This window comes from Hyperolius riggenbachi, chromosome 7 (assembly GCF_040937935.1).
Source record: "Hyperolius riggenbachi isolate aHypRig1 chromosome 7, aHypRig1.pri, whole genome shotgun sequence".
Lineage (NCBI taxonomy): Eukaryota > Metazoa > Chordata > Amphibia > Anura > Hyperoliidae > Hyperolius > Hyperolius riggenbachi.
In genome coordinates, this window is record NC_090652.1 from 242,747,873 (window position 1) to 242,763,438 (window position 15,566).

General features: G+C 33.5%; 1 protein-coding gene across 1 annotated transcript in view; it reads left to right on the forward strand.

Moving 5' to 3' along the window:
- The window catches only part of TTN (titin), a 365,525-nt gene that overhangs the window by 215,416 nt on the left and 134,543 nt on the right, over window positions 1–15,566 (forward strand). Inside the window, exons 143-152 of the mRNA XM_068247374.1 lie at window positions 6,341–6,421; window positions 6,505–6,588; window positions 6,677–6,757; window positions 7,453–7,548; window positions 8,019–8,090; window positions 8,505–8,579; window positions 10,551–10,655; window positions 10,883–10,960; window positions 11,285–11,347; window positions 12,415–12,489. Coding sequence (XP_068103475.1) covers window positions 6,341–6,421; window positions 6,505–6,588; window positions 6,677–6,757; window positions 7,453–7,548; window positions 8,019–8,090; window positions 8,505–8,579; window positions 10,551–10,655; window positions 10,883–10,960; window positions 11,285–11,347; window positions 12,415–12,489 — 810 coding nt within the window. The remainder of the gene's footprint in view (window positions 1–6,340; window positions 6,422–6,504; window positions 6,589–6,676; window positions 6,758–7,452; window positions 7,549–8,018; window positions 8,091–8,504; window positions 8,580–10,550; window positions 10,656–10,882; window positions 10,961–11,284; window positions 11,348–12,414; window positions 12,490–15,566) is intronic.

A 15,566-nucleotide genomic window follows, 5' to 3' on the forward strand; every position in this document is an offset into this window, starting at 1 on the left:
AGATAGCAGGAGAGAATGTTTTAAAACCTAAGAAAGAAGCAAGGCCATCAGAGGAAGGTATATCTTATATTATAAATAACACTAGATTATAAAATTTTTTTTATTTCAGTTACTAAATCAAAGAAAAATATCTAATGTAGTGCTAATATTTTTTTGAATGACAGAGGTCACTAGAAAGGCAGATGGCAAACTTCCAAAGGCTGCTACCAAAAAAGAAGCAATTTGGCATGCAGAAGGTAGTTTTTGTCTTGCACATTTATATGTGTCAATCAAGCTGAGAATATTTATTAATTCTTCTATTAATCCATACTAATATCTTTAAAGACCAAGAGGTGCCTGAGAGACTGACCCCTGAAAAGGAAATTCTTACAAGGCCTAGTAAAGAAGAAAAGCAAAGCCCTGGAGGTATAAGTTCCATGGATGATGGATATATTGTGACCGTGATTCTAATATATATGCAAGTGTCTAAAAAACTAATATCTAATATCTTTTTCAAAACAAATAAAATGTCTACTCAGTCATCTACGTGCAGATGGGATTATGATTACAGAGTACCTAGAATATTCTATCCTATGAAAGAGAGACATGTAACCTGTTCATTGCAGAAAAACATCTGAATAAGTTAAGGAAGGCCTGTTTCATTCCTGTCCACTCCAAATTAACTAGTGGATATTTGGCATCAGTCTCACTTTATAGTCAGTTTAGGGGGAAAATAGCATAGATGGACAATGTAAAGGCCTTTTAAACACTTTGGATCTCCAAGACCTAGTACATTTTGTCTGTCAGCCTATGAAACCTATGCTAATGGTCATATCAACAGTTATTGATATTACTTAATTAATTTAACTAGGCTAGTTATCATAACATTTGAATATCTTAAGTTTTAATAGGGCATGACTATGCCTTCATATACTAAGTTATTTTCCCCCAAAAGCTCTTGTAGAAGATGAAATAGAAAATATTGTCCTTGAAAGGAAAACACATTTAGCATCTGAAGGTACATTTTATAAATAAACTGTTAACCTTGCTGACATATAAAGTGTATTAAATAATTAAGTAGCTGCAATCAATTTTTAGTTATAAGAGACAGCCTGCAAAGCATAGAAGAGAAACGACACATTGTAACACACCCAGAAGGCCCTATTCCTTTTGAAGGTATATAACCTTATTGAAACTTAACAGCAAACATTTTTTTTAAATAACAAAGCTGTTATACTGGGCATTTACTGCTACTTTAAAATATTGAGCACTTCTCTTTTAATACACAAGAGAAATATCTTAGTGCAGATGAAGTGGAAGTATCAGCTGGGCAAGTTTCTACCAAATTACCTACCAAAGTAGTTCAAGTTGCTCAAGGTATACCACTTTCTCAGTTTTAGCCTATGTTTCATCAATAGTTTATCACTATCTTAAGCAATACAAACATTTTATGTGACAGACATTTCCAAAAAGGCAGAAGTGAAACTTCCAAAAACTCCTACCAAAAAGGACACAATCCGCCAAGGTAGAAGATTCTGAACATATTATAAACTTTATTGCATTTCAGTTGACAGTCTACAATGACTTAACCAAAGCTAATTTCTTTAAAGTTCTTGACACTCAAGAATCCCAGATAGCAGAACGGAACATTTTAAAGTCTAAAAAAGAAGCAAGACCATCCGAGAAAGGTATATCTATGCTAGGGATATCACTGAGCAGTGTAATCATTACTAGATTTGAGTTATTGAATCAGAAAAGAATATCTAATTAGCTGCTTGATATTTTTAAATGACAGAAATCTCCAAAAAGGCAGATGAGAAACTTCCAAAGGTTGTTACCAAAAAAGAAGTACTGCAACATATAGAAGGTACCTTGAATATCTACATGTGTCAACCTAGCTAAGAACATCCAATAATTCTTGTGCTAATTCATACTAATATCTTTAAAGTTCAAGAGGTGCCTGAGGGACTGGCCCCTGAAGAGAACATTTTTAAAAGGCCTTTTAAAGAAGAAAAGCAAGGCCCTGGAGGTATATTTTCCATGCAAGATGGGTATATCGTAACTGCGATTTTATACTAATATGTGCAAAAGTGCTAAATTAAAACTAATATCTTTCTTCAAGACTATGTAAATGTCTAATCAAGCCTGTAAGTGATGATAGCATTGGTATTACAGTGTGCCTACAAGTAGTAAATTCCCTAAAAACACAATCTATTTATTGCATAAAATCATAATCTGAATAAGTTAAGAATGGTCTCTTTCAGTCCACCCATGCCATTACAGTTGACAGCCTACAACAACTTAACCAAAACTAATTTCTTTAAAGTTCCTCAAGACTCAAGAGACCCAGATAGCAGGACAGAAAGGTTTTTTTTTTATATTTCAAAAAGCTTTATTCAACATAATAAGAGTACAAAACATGATATGAATTAAAATTACAGGAGTAGTCATGTAGAGCCACAAAAAGTAAAAAATAAAGTTAAAGGATAAAGCTGGGTATTACACGGTACAAAAAAAGAGTACCTCAAGAAGGGTACCAAACAGAGGGTTACAGAAACTCAAGGAAAGGTTACAGAGGCAGGTTGTAATGCATTGGATTGAAGGCGGTCCAAATATGAAGACCAAGCTTCCCAGATTTTATTAAATGTATCTAAATTATCAATGGAAGCATACAAAAAGTTGATCAAGGACAGAAAGTTTTAGTGCCTAATAAAGAAGCAAGGCCAACTGTAGAAGGTATATCCATGTCAGGGATATCATTGACTAATACAATAATTTCTAGATGTTAGTTACTGAATCAAATAATTTTAATCCAATGCTATTTTTTATGACAGAGGTCTCCAAAAAGGCAGATGAGAAATTTCTAAAGGTTGTAGCCAAGGATGAAGTAGTCCAGCATGTTGAAGGTAGCTTATATCTTGCACTTCAATAGTATATGTATATATAGCTGAGAGGAATCAACAACACATGTACTAATACTAATATCTTTGAAGTTTCTGAGGTGCCTGAGAGGCTGGCTCCTGAAGAGAAAACTCTTACAAGACCTATTAAAAAGGCAAAGCAAGGCTTTGAAGGTATATTTACAATAGATGATGGGCACGTTTGTAAAATATGATTTTTTTTCACCAACATATGCAGTTGTTAGAAGCAAACTAATATCTGTTTTTATCTGACATGTTCTTAAAAGCCTCTAAGTAAAAATAGAGGTTGTGATCACTGATTACTGTAATGTAGAAAAACAAAATAAAAAAAATGGTTTCTCTCACCATCTAAAATGACTAGGAGAAAAGGTACAACAGCTCTCTGTAGATTTCACGTCAGAGAATGTCTGTGTGCCATATGTCACCTAGATAAATAATTATAAGACTGTTATTTAAACAGGCTGAAAAGCATAGTTTTTGTAATTGTGACAATATAGGAATACTTTGCATTTTAAGGAGGAATGGCTGTGGTTATATACCAAGTGAAATTTTTTTCAAGAACATTAATTGCCAGCAGTGAAATGGGAGACATACCTCTTCCTGTTACTGATAAAGCATCTATTTAGACAAGATATATGTTGCTAGTAAATAATTAGCTAGTAATATATTGGCAATGCAAAGATTATATTCAAATATAACTGAAAACAAACATTTTAATAAAGCAGAGTATTTGAAGAACCATCTGGTAGAAGGTGGACTCAGTTACTCAGTCTTCCTTGTGGCAGTTATTTAACTAACATCTCAGTAACATCTCAGTAGGAAGGGTGATACATTGTATGTATGTTATGTCTGCAATATCTACTGAAATGTCAGTAAAATAAATACTAATATCTTTAAAGAAGTTTCTGAAGAAAGCAAGCAATTCATCGTTGAAAAACACGAACTGATTGCCTTTGACGAAGGTATAGTGTCCACCTCATCTTCTCATTAATTTCACCTTTACAACTTAGCAGCATTCGAGTGGTCAAATACTAATATTTGCACTAATATCTTTATGAATAGCAGATGTACCAGCACAGTCAACAGAAAAAGGAAAAGCCCAAGCTTTTAGAAGAGAAATTACTTCACATGTAGAAGGTATAAGATTCTACCTGCCTTGTGCTTGCAAACATTTTGAGACATAAAAACTAACTTAACACTAATAACAAAAAAACCCTTCTAAAAGTAAGTTACCAGAAATCATTGGTGCTAAGCCCTCAACTGTTCTTTCCAAGATATATTTTTTTCCTATGAAGAAGTCACATGTTCTATTATTTACCTTTTTTTTACTTTGTTATGGAACTAATTGTATAAAGTTAATACTAACACACAAATAACCATTTAAAATATATTTACAACATTTTTTAAAAGTCTATACATAACATTATGCAGGTAGTCATTTTTAGAATACTATCAAAATTGCATCCTACTCTTTGTATTTCACTCCTTATGTAACAAAGTACATTATACCTCTTGAACAAAAAAATGCTGTCTGCAAAATATTTTATAATCATTTTGTTGGACATTCCAAAGGGTCATAAACTAAAAAGATGAACTAAAATGTTATTGCAGTACAAAGCAATTTCTGCTCAATCAACAGTGATTAAATCTTTACTTACACCTATGTTTTTTTTTCTAGTCCTTCTGAAAAATGCTATTCTTTAAAATAATTTATTTACATTTCATGATGTACCTATTAGAGAAATATATCTCTCGCCAAAGGTACATTATCACATTTACATGTTCATTAAACACATGGACATGTACTCCAAAAATGTTACACCATATAAAGCTTAAAATATTTTTGGACATCCAAAAAAGCAAAATATTCTGCTAATAGATGGTATGTTAGAATTTGCCTTCTACTATCACTATAAAAAGTTGGAAAAAAAGACAATTAGTTAAATATAACCAGTACTTCACGTATTTGTTAGTCTCACTAATTATATTTTTAAGCAAATACAAATTACCCAATTAATGAATTATTATCTATTATCTATTCTACGATTAATACTAGATTGCACATAAATGTTACAGTTCCATGTCTATGTAACTTAAATTCATTCATCAACATGACTACTCATATGAAGTATGTCTTACGTATGCAAAGAATAACTCATAAGCTTACTCTTCTTTTTTTTCATGTGCCAAAAGTCCTTTTTTATCATTAATCTATACTCTTACAGCTATAAATACATTTTATTTAACATATTTATCAAAGAGGGTTGTCTTTGCAGAGAAGCAAAGGCTCAGTGAAGAAGGTATTTGTAATAATTCAGCTTTAAGTGAACAACTGCACAATTCTTATGTCTAAAAAAGAGGTTACCTCTCATAAGAGAGGTAAAATAACTTTTCTGTTCTTTGCTTTAAAACCAAACAAATCTATTATAATTTAGAAGTACATTTTCAATACATCTATTAGCTAAAACCCAGGAGAGGCTGAGTACTGAAAGGAAGCCACCAAAGACTGTACATCTAAAGGAAAGGACCCAACACATGCAAGGAACATTATAAAACTGTCAAGCTATATAATATATAATTAGGACGACACATTTCTGCATAGAAAAGATATTTCTAACGTACAACTAATCTCTTTAGAAGTAGAGGTCCTGAAGAGACTGATTCCTGAGCACAAGCCGGAGAGTGCGGTTGAAATGGAGCACTATTATGCTGAAGGTAGTTTATTGGAGATATTTAAAATTGCAGGTGGAATAGTAATTACCCCAACAGGAAAGATTAATAGAAGCTTGTATCTTTTAAGAGGTCGAAGCCCAGATGATACAGTCATCAAAAGAAAAGCCGCAGATTGCAGTGACGTTTGCTAAGAGAGAAACTGAACATGTGACAAAAGGTAGATCCATGTAACCCCTAGCTGAAGCCACTGAATCATTAGCATGAGTAACCTAACACATTCTAATCCTGAACTAATATCTTTAAAGTGATGAAGGCTCACGAAGCTACAACTGGAGACAAATCAATTATAACGTTTTCAAAGGAAGAAATGATTACAGACGAAGAAGGTATATTATAACTAAATAATTCATAACCATTAACAAATAATAACCTAGATTCTAAAATTCTACATTTTGACTAATATCTTTAAAGAGGTTTCAAGAGTACATGACTCAAAGGACAAGATGCAGATTTCCATACCCAAAGAAAAAGTTATTTCTACAGAGGAAGGTATATTGTAAAATAGTTTCGAACATCTTTACATCTCACCGTTTATAAGAATGGTTGTGTTCAAAGTGTGCAAATTTATATAAAAACTTAAAAAACACCCCTTTGAATATATAGCACATGAACTAATTACGTCACATCTTTGGATTGCTCTATTTGTCAGCTTGTTTGTTGTCTGACAATAACAGCTATATTTAATCAAAACAATATCATTTAAACAGAGGAAGCACCAAAACCAACAGCTCCAAAAGAAAAAATACCTATTGCTCCACTCAAAAAGGAAGTAAAGCCTCCTTCAGAAGGTATATTATCTTCTTACTAATCTGTATGTTAAGTCAATGCACAAGATCTGAAACAAAAATAACACAGAATAATATTTTTAAAGAACCTGCTGTGCCTAAGAAATCAATCCCAGGGGAGAAACCAAGTATCCCTGTTCCTAAAAAGGAGGTAGCTGCCCCTGCTAAAGGTATAATGTCTTTCGATTATAACATTTTGTTTGTCTTACTATGTAGTCCATGTTATATTTTTTACTTAAGTTTTACTAATATCTTTAGAAGCTGAATTAATCAAGAAGCCTGTTCCTGAGGAAAAACCTTTACCTGTTCATAAAAAGGCGATTATTCCTCCAGTGGAAGGTATAATTAATTTAGCTATTTAGTGCATGCCTAGATATATTTATAAAGGCCCCCTAATATTTTCATATCCTAGTATATATAATAACAAATAACTAAAAAATATATATTATTATTGCTTGTGTCAATATTATGTTAAATGCTCTCACTAACGTTAGAATATTCACTTCAAATTAATATTTTTAAAGAACTGCTGGCAGAGAAACCAGTTGTAGAAGAGAAAAAAGCTTCCACACTTCCTAAAAAAGATATAGCACACCCAATTAAAGGTATAATGTATTTTACAGCTTTTCCTATTAATTCTTATTATCCAAAAAAAAAAAAAAAAAAACAACAACTTTTTTTTAACTCAAATTAATTATTTTAGATACTCATAAAAAAGCAGTTGCAGATGAGAAAAAAATAATTTCCCAGCCCCCGGAAGAGTTACAACTTGTTGGAAAAGGTATATGATAGATACTACATTTATGATTTGTCTTATTACCTGAAGTGAAGTAATTGAAAACTAAACATTCAAATATTGCTTTGAAGCACCAACACAACAGAAGAAAGTTTTTCATGAGAAAACAGACCAACTATCTAAGAAAGGTGTTGCCCGAGGTATAATGTTTAAAATACAATAAATATGTACCCACTTTAATTTTAAATTATATTTGACATATAATAATATAAATATATACTACTGTAATATTTTTAAGTGACAGAAGTTTTAAAACAAGTGACACAACTTGAAGAAACACCTACAATTAAATCTGAAGAAGAAGAAGACGAGGCATATGAACTAGAAGTGGAAGGTATAAGTTTATAGATTGACATTGCTTGTCTATCTTTCATCAAACATCCCATCACATCAAATTTCATATTCTTTAGGGAATGTCTGTTTTATTAGTTTAATCATTGGTTATTTTAAGCACTCTTAGATTTTGTTTTTTGTTTTTTTTTGCTAAATATAAAATAGGAATGCTTTAGGCATGTGTAGCATAACGTAGCCAATCATAAAACAAAACTTTCATCTCTTTGTCCAGAATGTTTCTTCAGACATAGACTTTTTAACTGTCCAATAGATAATCCTTCATAACCATCACTTATTTTGTCTAATGTTTTGTTTCTTTTTGTCTGTCCAATGTTTGTTTTCTGTAAGCATATGCCATGTCCAATCCTCATTCATGTATTTTTCCACACATCTTCCTGGGTTGATCTATACTAAATGTTCATATGCTGGGGCTTGTGTCTATCACTAAGTATTCAAATCCTCTTCTTTAAGACTATGAATCTGAGGAAGCAACTATTGAGGCACCATCTCCCCTGAAAAAAGAGGAGACTATTGATATTCAAGGTATTAGGGATGTTTATATTCACCAGTCGTATCACATTAGCCATCATCATTTATCATCATCTCATAAAAAAGACTCAGCATGAGTGTAGTGTTACACTTATATTTTCTTTATATCTTCAGTTATCAGTACATGTTAATAGTGGATGTTCCATTTTCTCTAGGTGCCTGATCATCAAGAATCATTATAAGATCCATAATTAATCGCTTATTAACATCTTATCTTATTTCATCAACCATTGCCATTTCAAAGGATTCTAATCATCTTGAATGTGAATGTTTTGTTGTGTAGCATACAGTTAACAAAAATAATCTTCAATAATTACTTTCACACAGGAAACTCTTCTGTTTTCCTCTTAAAAAAACCTAGGTATTAAAATTTTCAGTCCAGTAAATATCCTCTTATTTTCTTCAAAGTTCCAGAGGCCAAAAGGAAGATTACGCCTGAAAAGCCAGCTGAGCCTGAAAAAGTGGAACTTAAGCCTTCTAAAGGTATAAATCCTACAGATTTTAATAAAGAGAAAAAAATATCCCCAGTCACCTTTTTTATCAAGATGGCAAAATGTATTGTTTAAAGAGAATCTGTACTCTGAAATTCTTACAATAAAAAGCATACCATTCTATTCATTATGTGCTCCTGGTCCCCTCTGTGCTGTTTCTGCCATTCTCTGCTGCAAACCTGGCTTGTAATTGCCAGTTTTAGGCAGTGTTTACAAACAAACTAACCAGCTTCTAATAGGCTCAGCTAAGCAGAGTGTGTTAGTCACACAGAGCCTGCAGGGGGTGTGTACAGCTTCTAGCTAATCACAAGCAGCCCTGCACATTCCAGTCTGACTGCCTCAGCCTGACTGTGCCGACTATAGAGAGAAGATTAGATCATATAACAGAGATAACACAGCTACTGTGCAATTAGGAAAAGCTGCAGTAAGCCAGACCACATTAGAAAAGGCATAGGAACTTATAGCATAGAAGAAATAAAGATAAACAATTTGTTACAGAGTCTCTTTAATCTATTTTTTGTACCATACATATAATGTGGGTCTGTCTATCTATTTAAATAGATTCTGTGGTCACAATGTTGATGGAATAATATGAGGTCTTCATAGATAATTATTTTCTTACATCAGTTATTGCTCTTGAACACTGTGGATCTGTTTAAAGATATTTTTGAGAGAAACTCTAAATCCCCCAAAAAATTATTTTCTTATTCTTTACTTGAAAGTATTTTTTTCTAGCTCATGCCCAAAACCACCTCTTGAGCAACATATCTCTTATACTAGTGAATGATTTGCTTAATGCTTTCAGTGTACAACAGATCAGTATAACAGCAGTTATTTATCATGGGGAAAGCAGAAAAAATGCCTAATTAATTCCATTTTCTCTCATAAAGCCAATAGATCTCAGAAAATTCCATAATATCAGAGCCGCGTCATTGGGCAACAGGGTTCTTTTCCTGTGCTTAGACTTGAACCAGTGCTGTTTTTGACAGGCAGTGGCTTCAGTCATCACTGTACTGCTTGCACCACTTAAGCCACTTATCATTTTTGAAAGACCCTGCAGCTGACAATGGCTACTGCACTGCATTTTCAAGACTGTGGACAGTGCTGAAGGGGCTAATACATTGATAGATTTTAATTTTTGTATTGTGAAATGTTAAAAGGTTTGTCTAGAACAAATATTTATGAGAAGTTGTATATGTTATGAGATATAAAATCTGGACGAGGCAACATTTTAATTCTAATAGCAATAATGAGCAAGTGAAAACATTTTTTTCACTTCATATTGAATTGATAATACCTCTAAACACTATTTGGATAACAGGAATTATTATTTTATTACTTAAGTTGTGAAAGTGGTTGTAGGAATGAGAAGTTAACTTTAGAAACTAAATTATATTTTTTTAAAGTACCAGAAAAGAAAGTTATTCCTAAACCTAAACCGGAGATTACACCTCCCAAAAAAGAAGAAATTAGTTTTAAAAAAGGTACTCTTGTATATTTCGAAAATCATTTAGCTTTATTTGTTATTAAAGCAGCTGCTAAAGTATTAACTTCATGTAATATTTTAGTTAACAAAAGTTGCAAAGCTGAGAAATATTTTTAAAATATGCTGAAAACTTGGCAATACTTAAATAGGCTTGCTTTAAAATAATACAATAGTTTAACATAAACAGTTATTTAATATTGCAGGCCTACTAATAGCTAACTTTATTAGTTGGAAAACATTAGGTCAGTTGCTACCCCATTTGTATTAATATGCCTTAAAAATTAAAATGACTATAGCTTTGCAAAAGGAAAAAAACAACTAGTTAGCTTGTCTTTTATGTACTACAGTGTGCTTTTGTTGCTCCAAGATCTTTGCTCTGTGTGTTTTGTCATGGTTGTTATTTTATGTACTGGAATAAGCTATACAACAGTATATCTTAAGCAGTGTGGTGTGAAAAAAAACTTCTTTGTCTTAAAGTTCTAAAACCAGTCAAAAAGGAGGAAGAAGTGTCTCCTGCTGAAAAGCCAGTTGCTAAAGTTAAAAAACCTGAAACTCCAACAGAGAAAATTAAGAAACCTGAGGGTAAGTAATTTATGTTATATCTTAGCCCATACATCTGGGCATTATGCTCTTATTCATTAAGTGTTTTGTGTTTTGTTTATCTTCTGTGTACAAATAAATTATGTAGTGTTATTTTGTGATAGTATAAGTTCTTTGTGACTCTTTTAACTTAAAACTCAGCTTTATACTGTATGGTAAGTGAAACAGTCCCTCTTATAAACATCAATACTATTTTTATGTGCCTGAAGTTGAGAAGAAAAAGTTACCAGAGGTAACACCATCGGTGAAAAAAGTTGAAGCAAAACCAGAGCCTGAACCAGCTAAAGGTATATGCATTATGGGATTGCCTGCTGTTTGTACAACTGGCTAATCCTTAAATGTATAAGGCACTGAACATTGTCCTCGAGGAAAATGAATAGCTGTGCAATCATTTCCTTCAGAATTAACCATTGTTCTTAACTGCTTAAAAAAAGCGTTTGACTAAAAAAGTGTTTTTCTTTAGTTTTAATTAGGTGACATATCTCTTTGACTTTAAGCTTACTGCACTAACTATATTTATTTCCAGATGCTACACTTCTTTAGCACACCTAAAAAGTTGTTATTTAGAGTATGACATCAAACTTAATTAACCAAGCATAATGTGTTTAAAGTTCCAGCAGAAGCTAAACCCTCACCTGTGTCCATGTCCCCAAAAGAACGATCACCAGTAAAAGGTAGGATAATACATTATGAAATGTTTTGTGTTTGTTTATTATAGTATCTTTAATAATAGCACCTAAAGAGTGTGTACTGACCCACTGCTATCAATGTGGCATGTAGTGGGTATATTAGCAAATTATCTAATCCAGCAGCAAAAGAGTTGCAGAGAGCTTTTCTATGTGCTTCTTGCAAATCCTATCTGAAAATTGAAAGTAAGTGATGATTCTAGCTCTTATAGGTCCATACACACGCCGGACTGGAGGCAACGACGGGTCCGTCTTCACCTCCCGCTGGGTGGGCGTTCCAGCGACAGTCCGGCGTGTGTACAGTCTGTCGGTGGACTGATACGGCTGTTTCTGAGCGATCTGCCGGGCGAATCGCTCAGAAACAGCCGTATCAGTCTGCACGCCGGACTGTCGCTGGAACGCCCACCCAGCGGGAGGTGACGACGGACCCATCGTTACCTCCAGTCTGGCGTGTGTACGGACTTTATTACTGGTCATTGAAGAAGCTGTGATGAGGTGTGTGAAAAAGCAAACAAATCAGGAATGTAGCTTCACCCCATAGACTACTATGAGCTTCTCTATTACACCCCCTGCAGATGTGTGTATTAGGAATTGATATTAGGCTAATAAGTTAAGGCATAATTTGCATTTCACAATCCTCACGGTTTGCTTAGTGATCAGAAATGTGAGCTGGTAGCCTAAATCACTTGCTCCAAACCTTTAGATTAGATATGTAGGAAACACAGGGAAAAACTGCCTGCAACTATTTTACTGCTGGATTATAAACTATAACATATACTTGTATATACAGGAGTAGTGTTTGTTGATGGGATTTAGTTCTCATCAGGAATTCAGATTTATTTAGCCAGTATATGTGCTGATGGTGATTTTCTGCAACCCATTACTTCTTGCATTGTTTTACATAGCAATATTGTGCAAAATTGAAGAACATTAATATGTAAATATGTCAGTTGTACATAAATATGTTATCAGCTACAGTTTATGTGTAAAGAGAAAGTGATATCTCAATACCCAAATAAACAATATCATCAATATTAATATGTTTTATTCTGCAGCTGTTCCATCACCAAAGGAAGATGAAGCCGCAGTTACAGCACCAGTTACTACTCCAGTTGTTGGAAAGAAATCAGGTATTTATTGTTTAGGGATGGGTTCTTGCATTGGACTGTACAGATCAAAATATTTTTCATTCAGAAAAACATGTATGTTTTATTAGTTTGGAATTTGCTTCCATCAACTTTACATTTTGAAGTTTTCATCATTTTTACAGCACACATTGTCTGCATTGTTTGTCATTTGTTGACTTTGGTGCACAGTTACTGGATATATATCCAAAATTAGGCTTAACATGAGCATTATTGCACAAAGGATCCAGGCAGCCGTGTTCAATGGTATCATTGCACCTGGATCATTGGTGACATCACTGAGTCATCAGTTTAATGGGTTTCCTTGTTTCTAAGATAACCAATTGATAATTTACTATTTTAAATATTTTTGTTAGCACTTATATTATTGGTAATGTAATCACAAAGCATAGCAGAAACTCTTTGCCTAGGAACGATGGTTTTAGCATTAGCTTCAATGGGGAAAATCATTGTTATACTATTAACATAGCTTAATCAGTCAATTAAATCAATTTGTTTATTTGTTTCATAATCAGATTTTACAACAGCATTTGCAGTGATTTGAATACTTATTAAGAAAATGATTGTTATGTATGTAATGTGTATTCTGAGTCATCACATGTCTAAGTATATGTGTTTTGTTGTAGGGTTTTTGTATTTTGGGTGGATTTTATCTGTATTGATATTTGTTTGGGGTTTTTTTTGTATTTTTTTTCCTTAGCATTGTGTTTTTCAAGTAATACACAGAGTTGTGGAAGTGTTTGATTGATCAGTCTGGGTCTTTGTTTTCTATGTCTTGTGGTCAGTACTGTTGTAGTATGTCTCTTTTTAATGTTTTCTTTTTGTTATGGCATTACAATAGCCAAGCTTATGTTGGAACTTTTGTCTTTATTTTATGTTTTCTGTCTACAAGCCTAAAACAAACGTTATGCAAATCTTACTTTTTGAATTAAATATTAAACCTTTGTAGCCACAGAGAAACCTGGTGTCACAATAAAGATAACACAGAAAGGTAAAATTGTAACTGAAGAAAGCAATGTAGAAGCAGTGCGGAGAGTGCCTTTCCTTCCTGGTGATATTTTAGTTCCTATTGAAAAGGATATTGGCTTTCAAACAGAAAGACTATTTACAGATGTAATTAAAGAGGAAAGAAAATTTTTACTGAGGGAAGAAGAGAGGGCCGATTTAACTACAAGACCAAAGGTTTTTAGAGAGTTTGAAGCAGAAGAAACCACTGAATACACTCAGGAAATTGCAGAGGAGGTACATACTGGTGAATCAGAGATATATTTAGAAGAAGGAACAGAGGAAGACATGAAAAGATTTAAACCAGTTGAATTTGCTATCAAAAAGTCTCAAACTGCTGTCACTGTTGAAGGCTTTGAGGATATTGAACCACTTGTGGCAAAGTCCAAGCCTAAAAGACACGAAAGAAAATTAGAACAGAATGATGAACTCCGTCAGGTTGAAAGATCAGATGAGGAACCACAAGAAGATTTAGCTGAGAAAAAGACTGAAAAACCAGATATGAGAATAAAACCCAAAAGAGAGCTGAAGGTGGAAAGCAAAGACAAAGAAAGAGTTGAAAAGATCAAGAAACTTGTCTCTGAACCTAAACATGAAATCATAAGGGGGGAAGAAGTAGCTGAAGCCCTACAAGAAAAAGCAGCTAAAAAAATCAAGGCGGCTAAAACAGATAAAATACATGAGAGGAATAAAAAGATAATAGAAACAACTTCTCCGTATGAATATGGCATTTCTCCTGGTGAGGAAGAAGGAGAAGATGTGGAAGAGGTAGATCTAAGTTCTGCTGAAAGTGAAAAAGAATTAGAGGTCTATGATAAGCAAACCAAAATACCCATTAAAAAAGTTAAAGGGGCTAAACTGGATACAACTGCAGGTAAGGCTACGAAAATTATGAAGACCACAACAAAAGAGCCTATTGTTTCTTATGGAGAAGATGAGGGAGCAGAAACTAGTGGTGCTGAGAGTGATGAAGTAATAGAGGCACAGGATGAATACACAGAAAAACCTAGTAAGAAAGTAAAAGGGAGGGAGGAAAAACTAGATAAAACCACAGAGAAACCTAAGCAAACAATAAAAAAGATTCCCACTAAGGAACCCATTATTCCTTACAAAAAATCACCAGCTTCAATCTTAGACATTAGCAGTATGGAGAGTGATGAGCTTGTAGAGCCCCAAGATGAACATTTGCAGAAACCTACCAAAAAGAAAAAGGAGACTAAAATAGATAAAACAACTGACAAGACAGCTAAGGCCATTAAAAAGGTCCCAACAACAAAGTCTATTTCTTCTAAGGAGAAAGTAGGTGAAACAATAGAAATAAGTAGCGCTGAGAGTGAAGAATTAGTAGATGTTTCTGAAGAGCTAGCTGAAATTGAACCTGTAAAATATGTTAAAAAAATAAAGAAAGGTGAAGTACTTGTTTCTGACAAACCCAAGATTCCATCCCAAAAAAATGCAGCTTCGGTGTTACAAATTAGCAGTGTGGAGAGTGATGAACTAGTAGAGCCCCAAGATAAACACTTACAGAAGCCTACCAAGAAGAGAAAGGAAACTGAAATAGGTAAAACCATAGACAAGACCGCCAAGGCTATTAAAAAGGTTCCAACAACAGAGTCTATTTCTCCTGTAGAGAAAGTAGGTAAACAATTAGAAACAAGTAGTGCCGAAAGTGAAGAATTATTAGATGTCTCTGAAGAGCAAGTTGAAGATGTGCCTGTAAAACCTGCTAAAAAAAGTAAGGAAGCTGAAGTACTTGTTTCTGATAAACCCAAGATGATATCTACAGAGGTAGACAAGGACAGGGAGAAACTATGTAAAGATGCAAAGGGAGATATAGCACAGAAAGAGAAAAAAGGCTCTCATTTAGGAGAAAAAGGCAGTAAAATGATTAGTAAAACTAAAGATAAAGATATTCCAGTCATAGATAGAGAGGGAGCTGATGAAAAGAATATTGTGGAACTTAAGAAAAAAGAAAAACCCTCAAAAGACAGTTTAGAGCAGAGAGATGCACTTGATTCCAAAATAACCAAAGATGATATGAAAACCCCAATAAAACC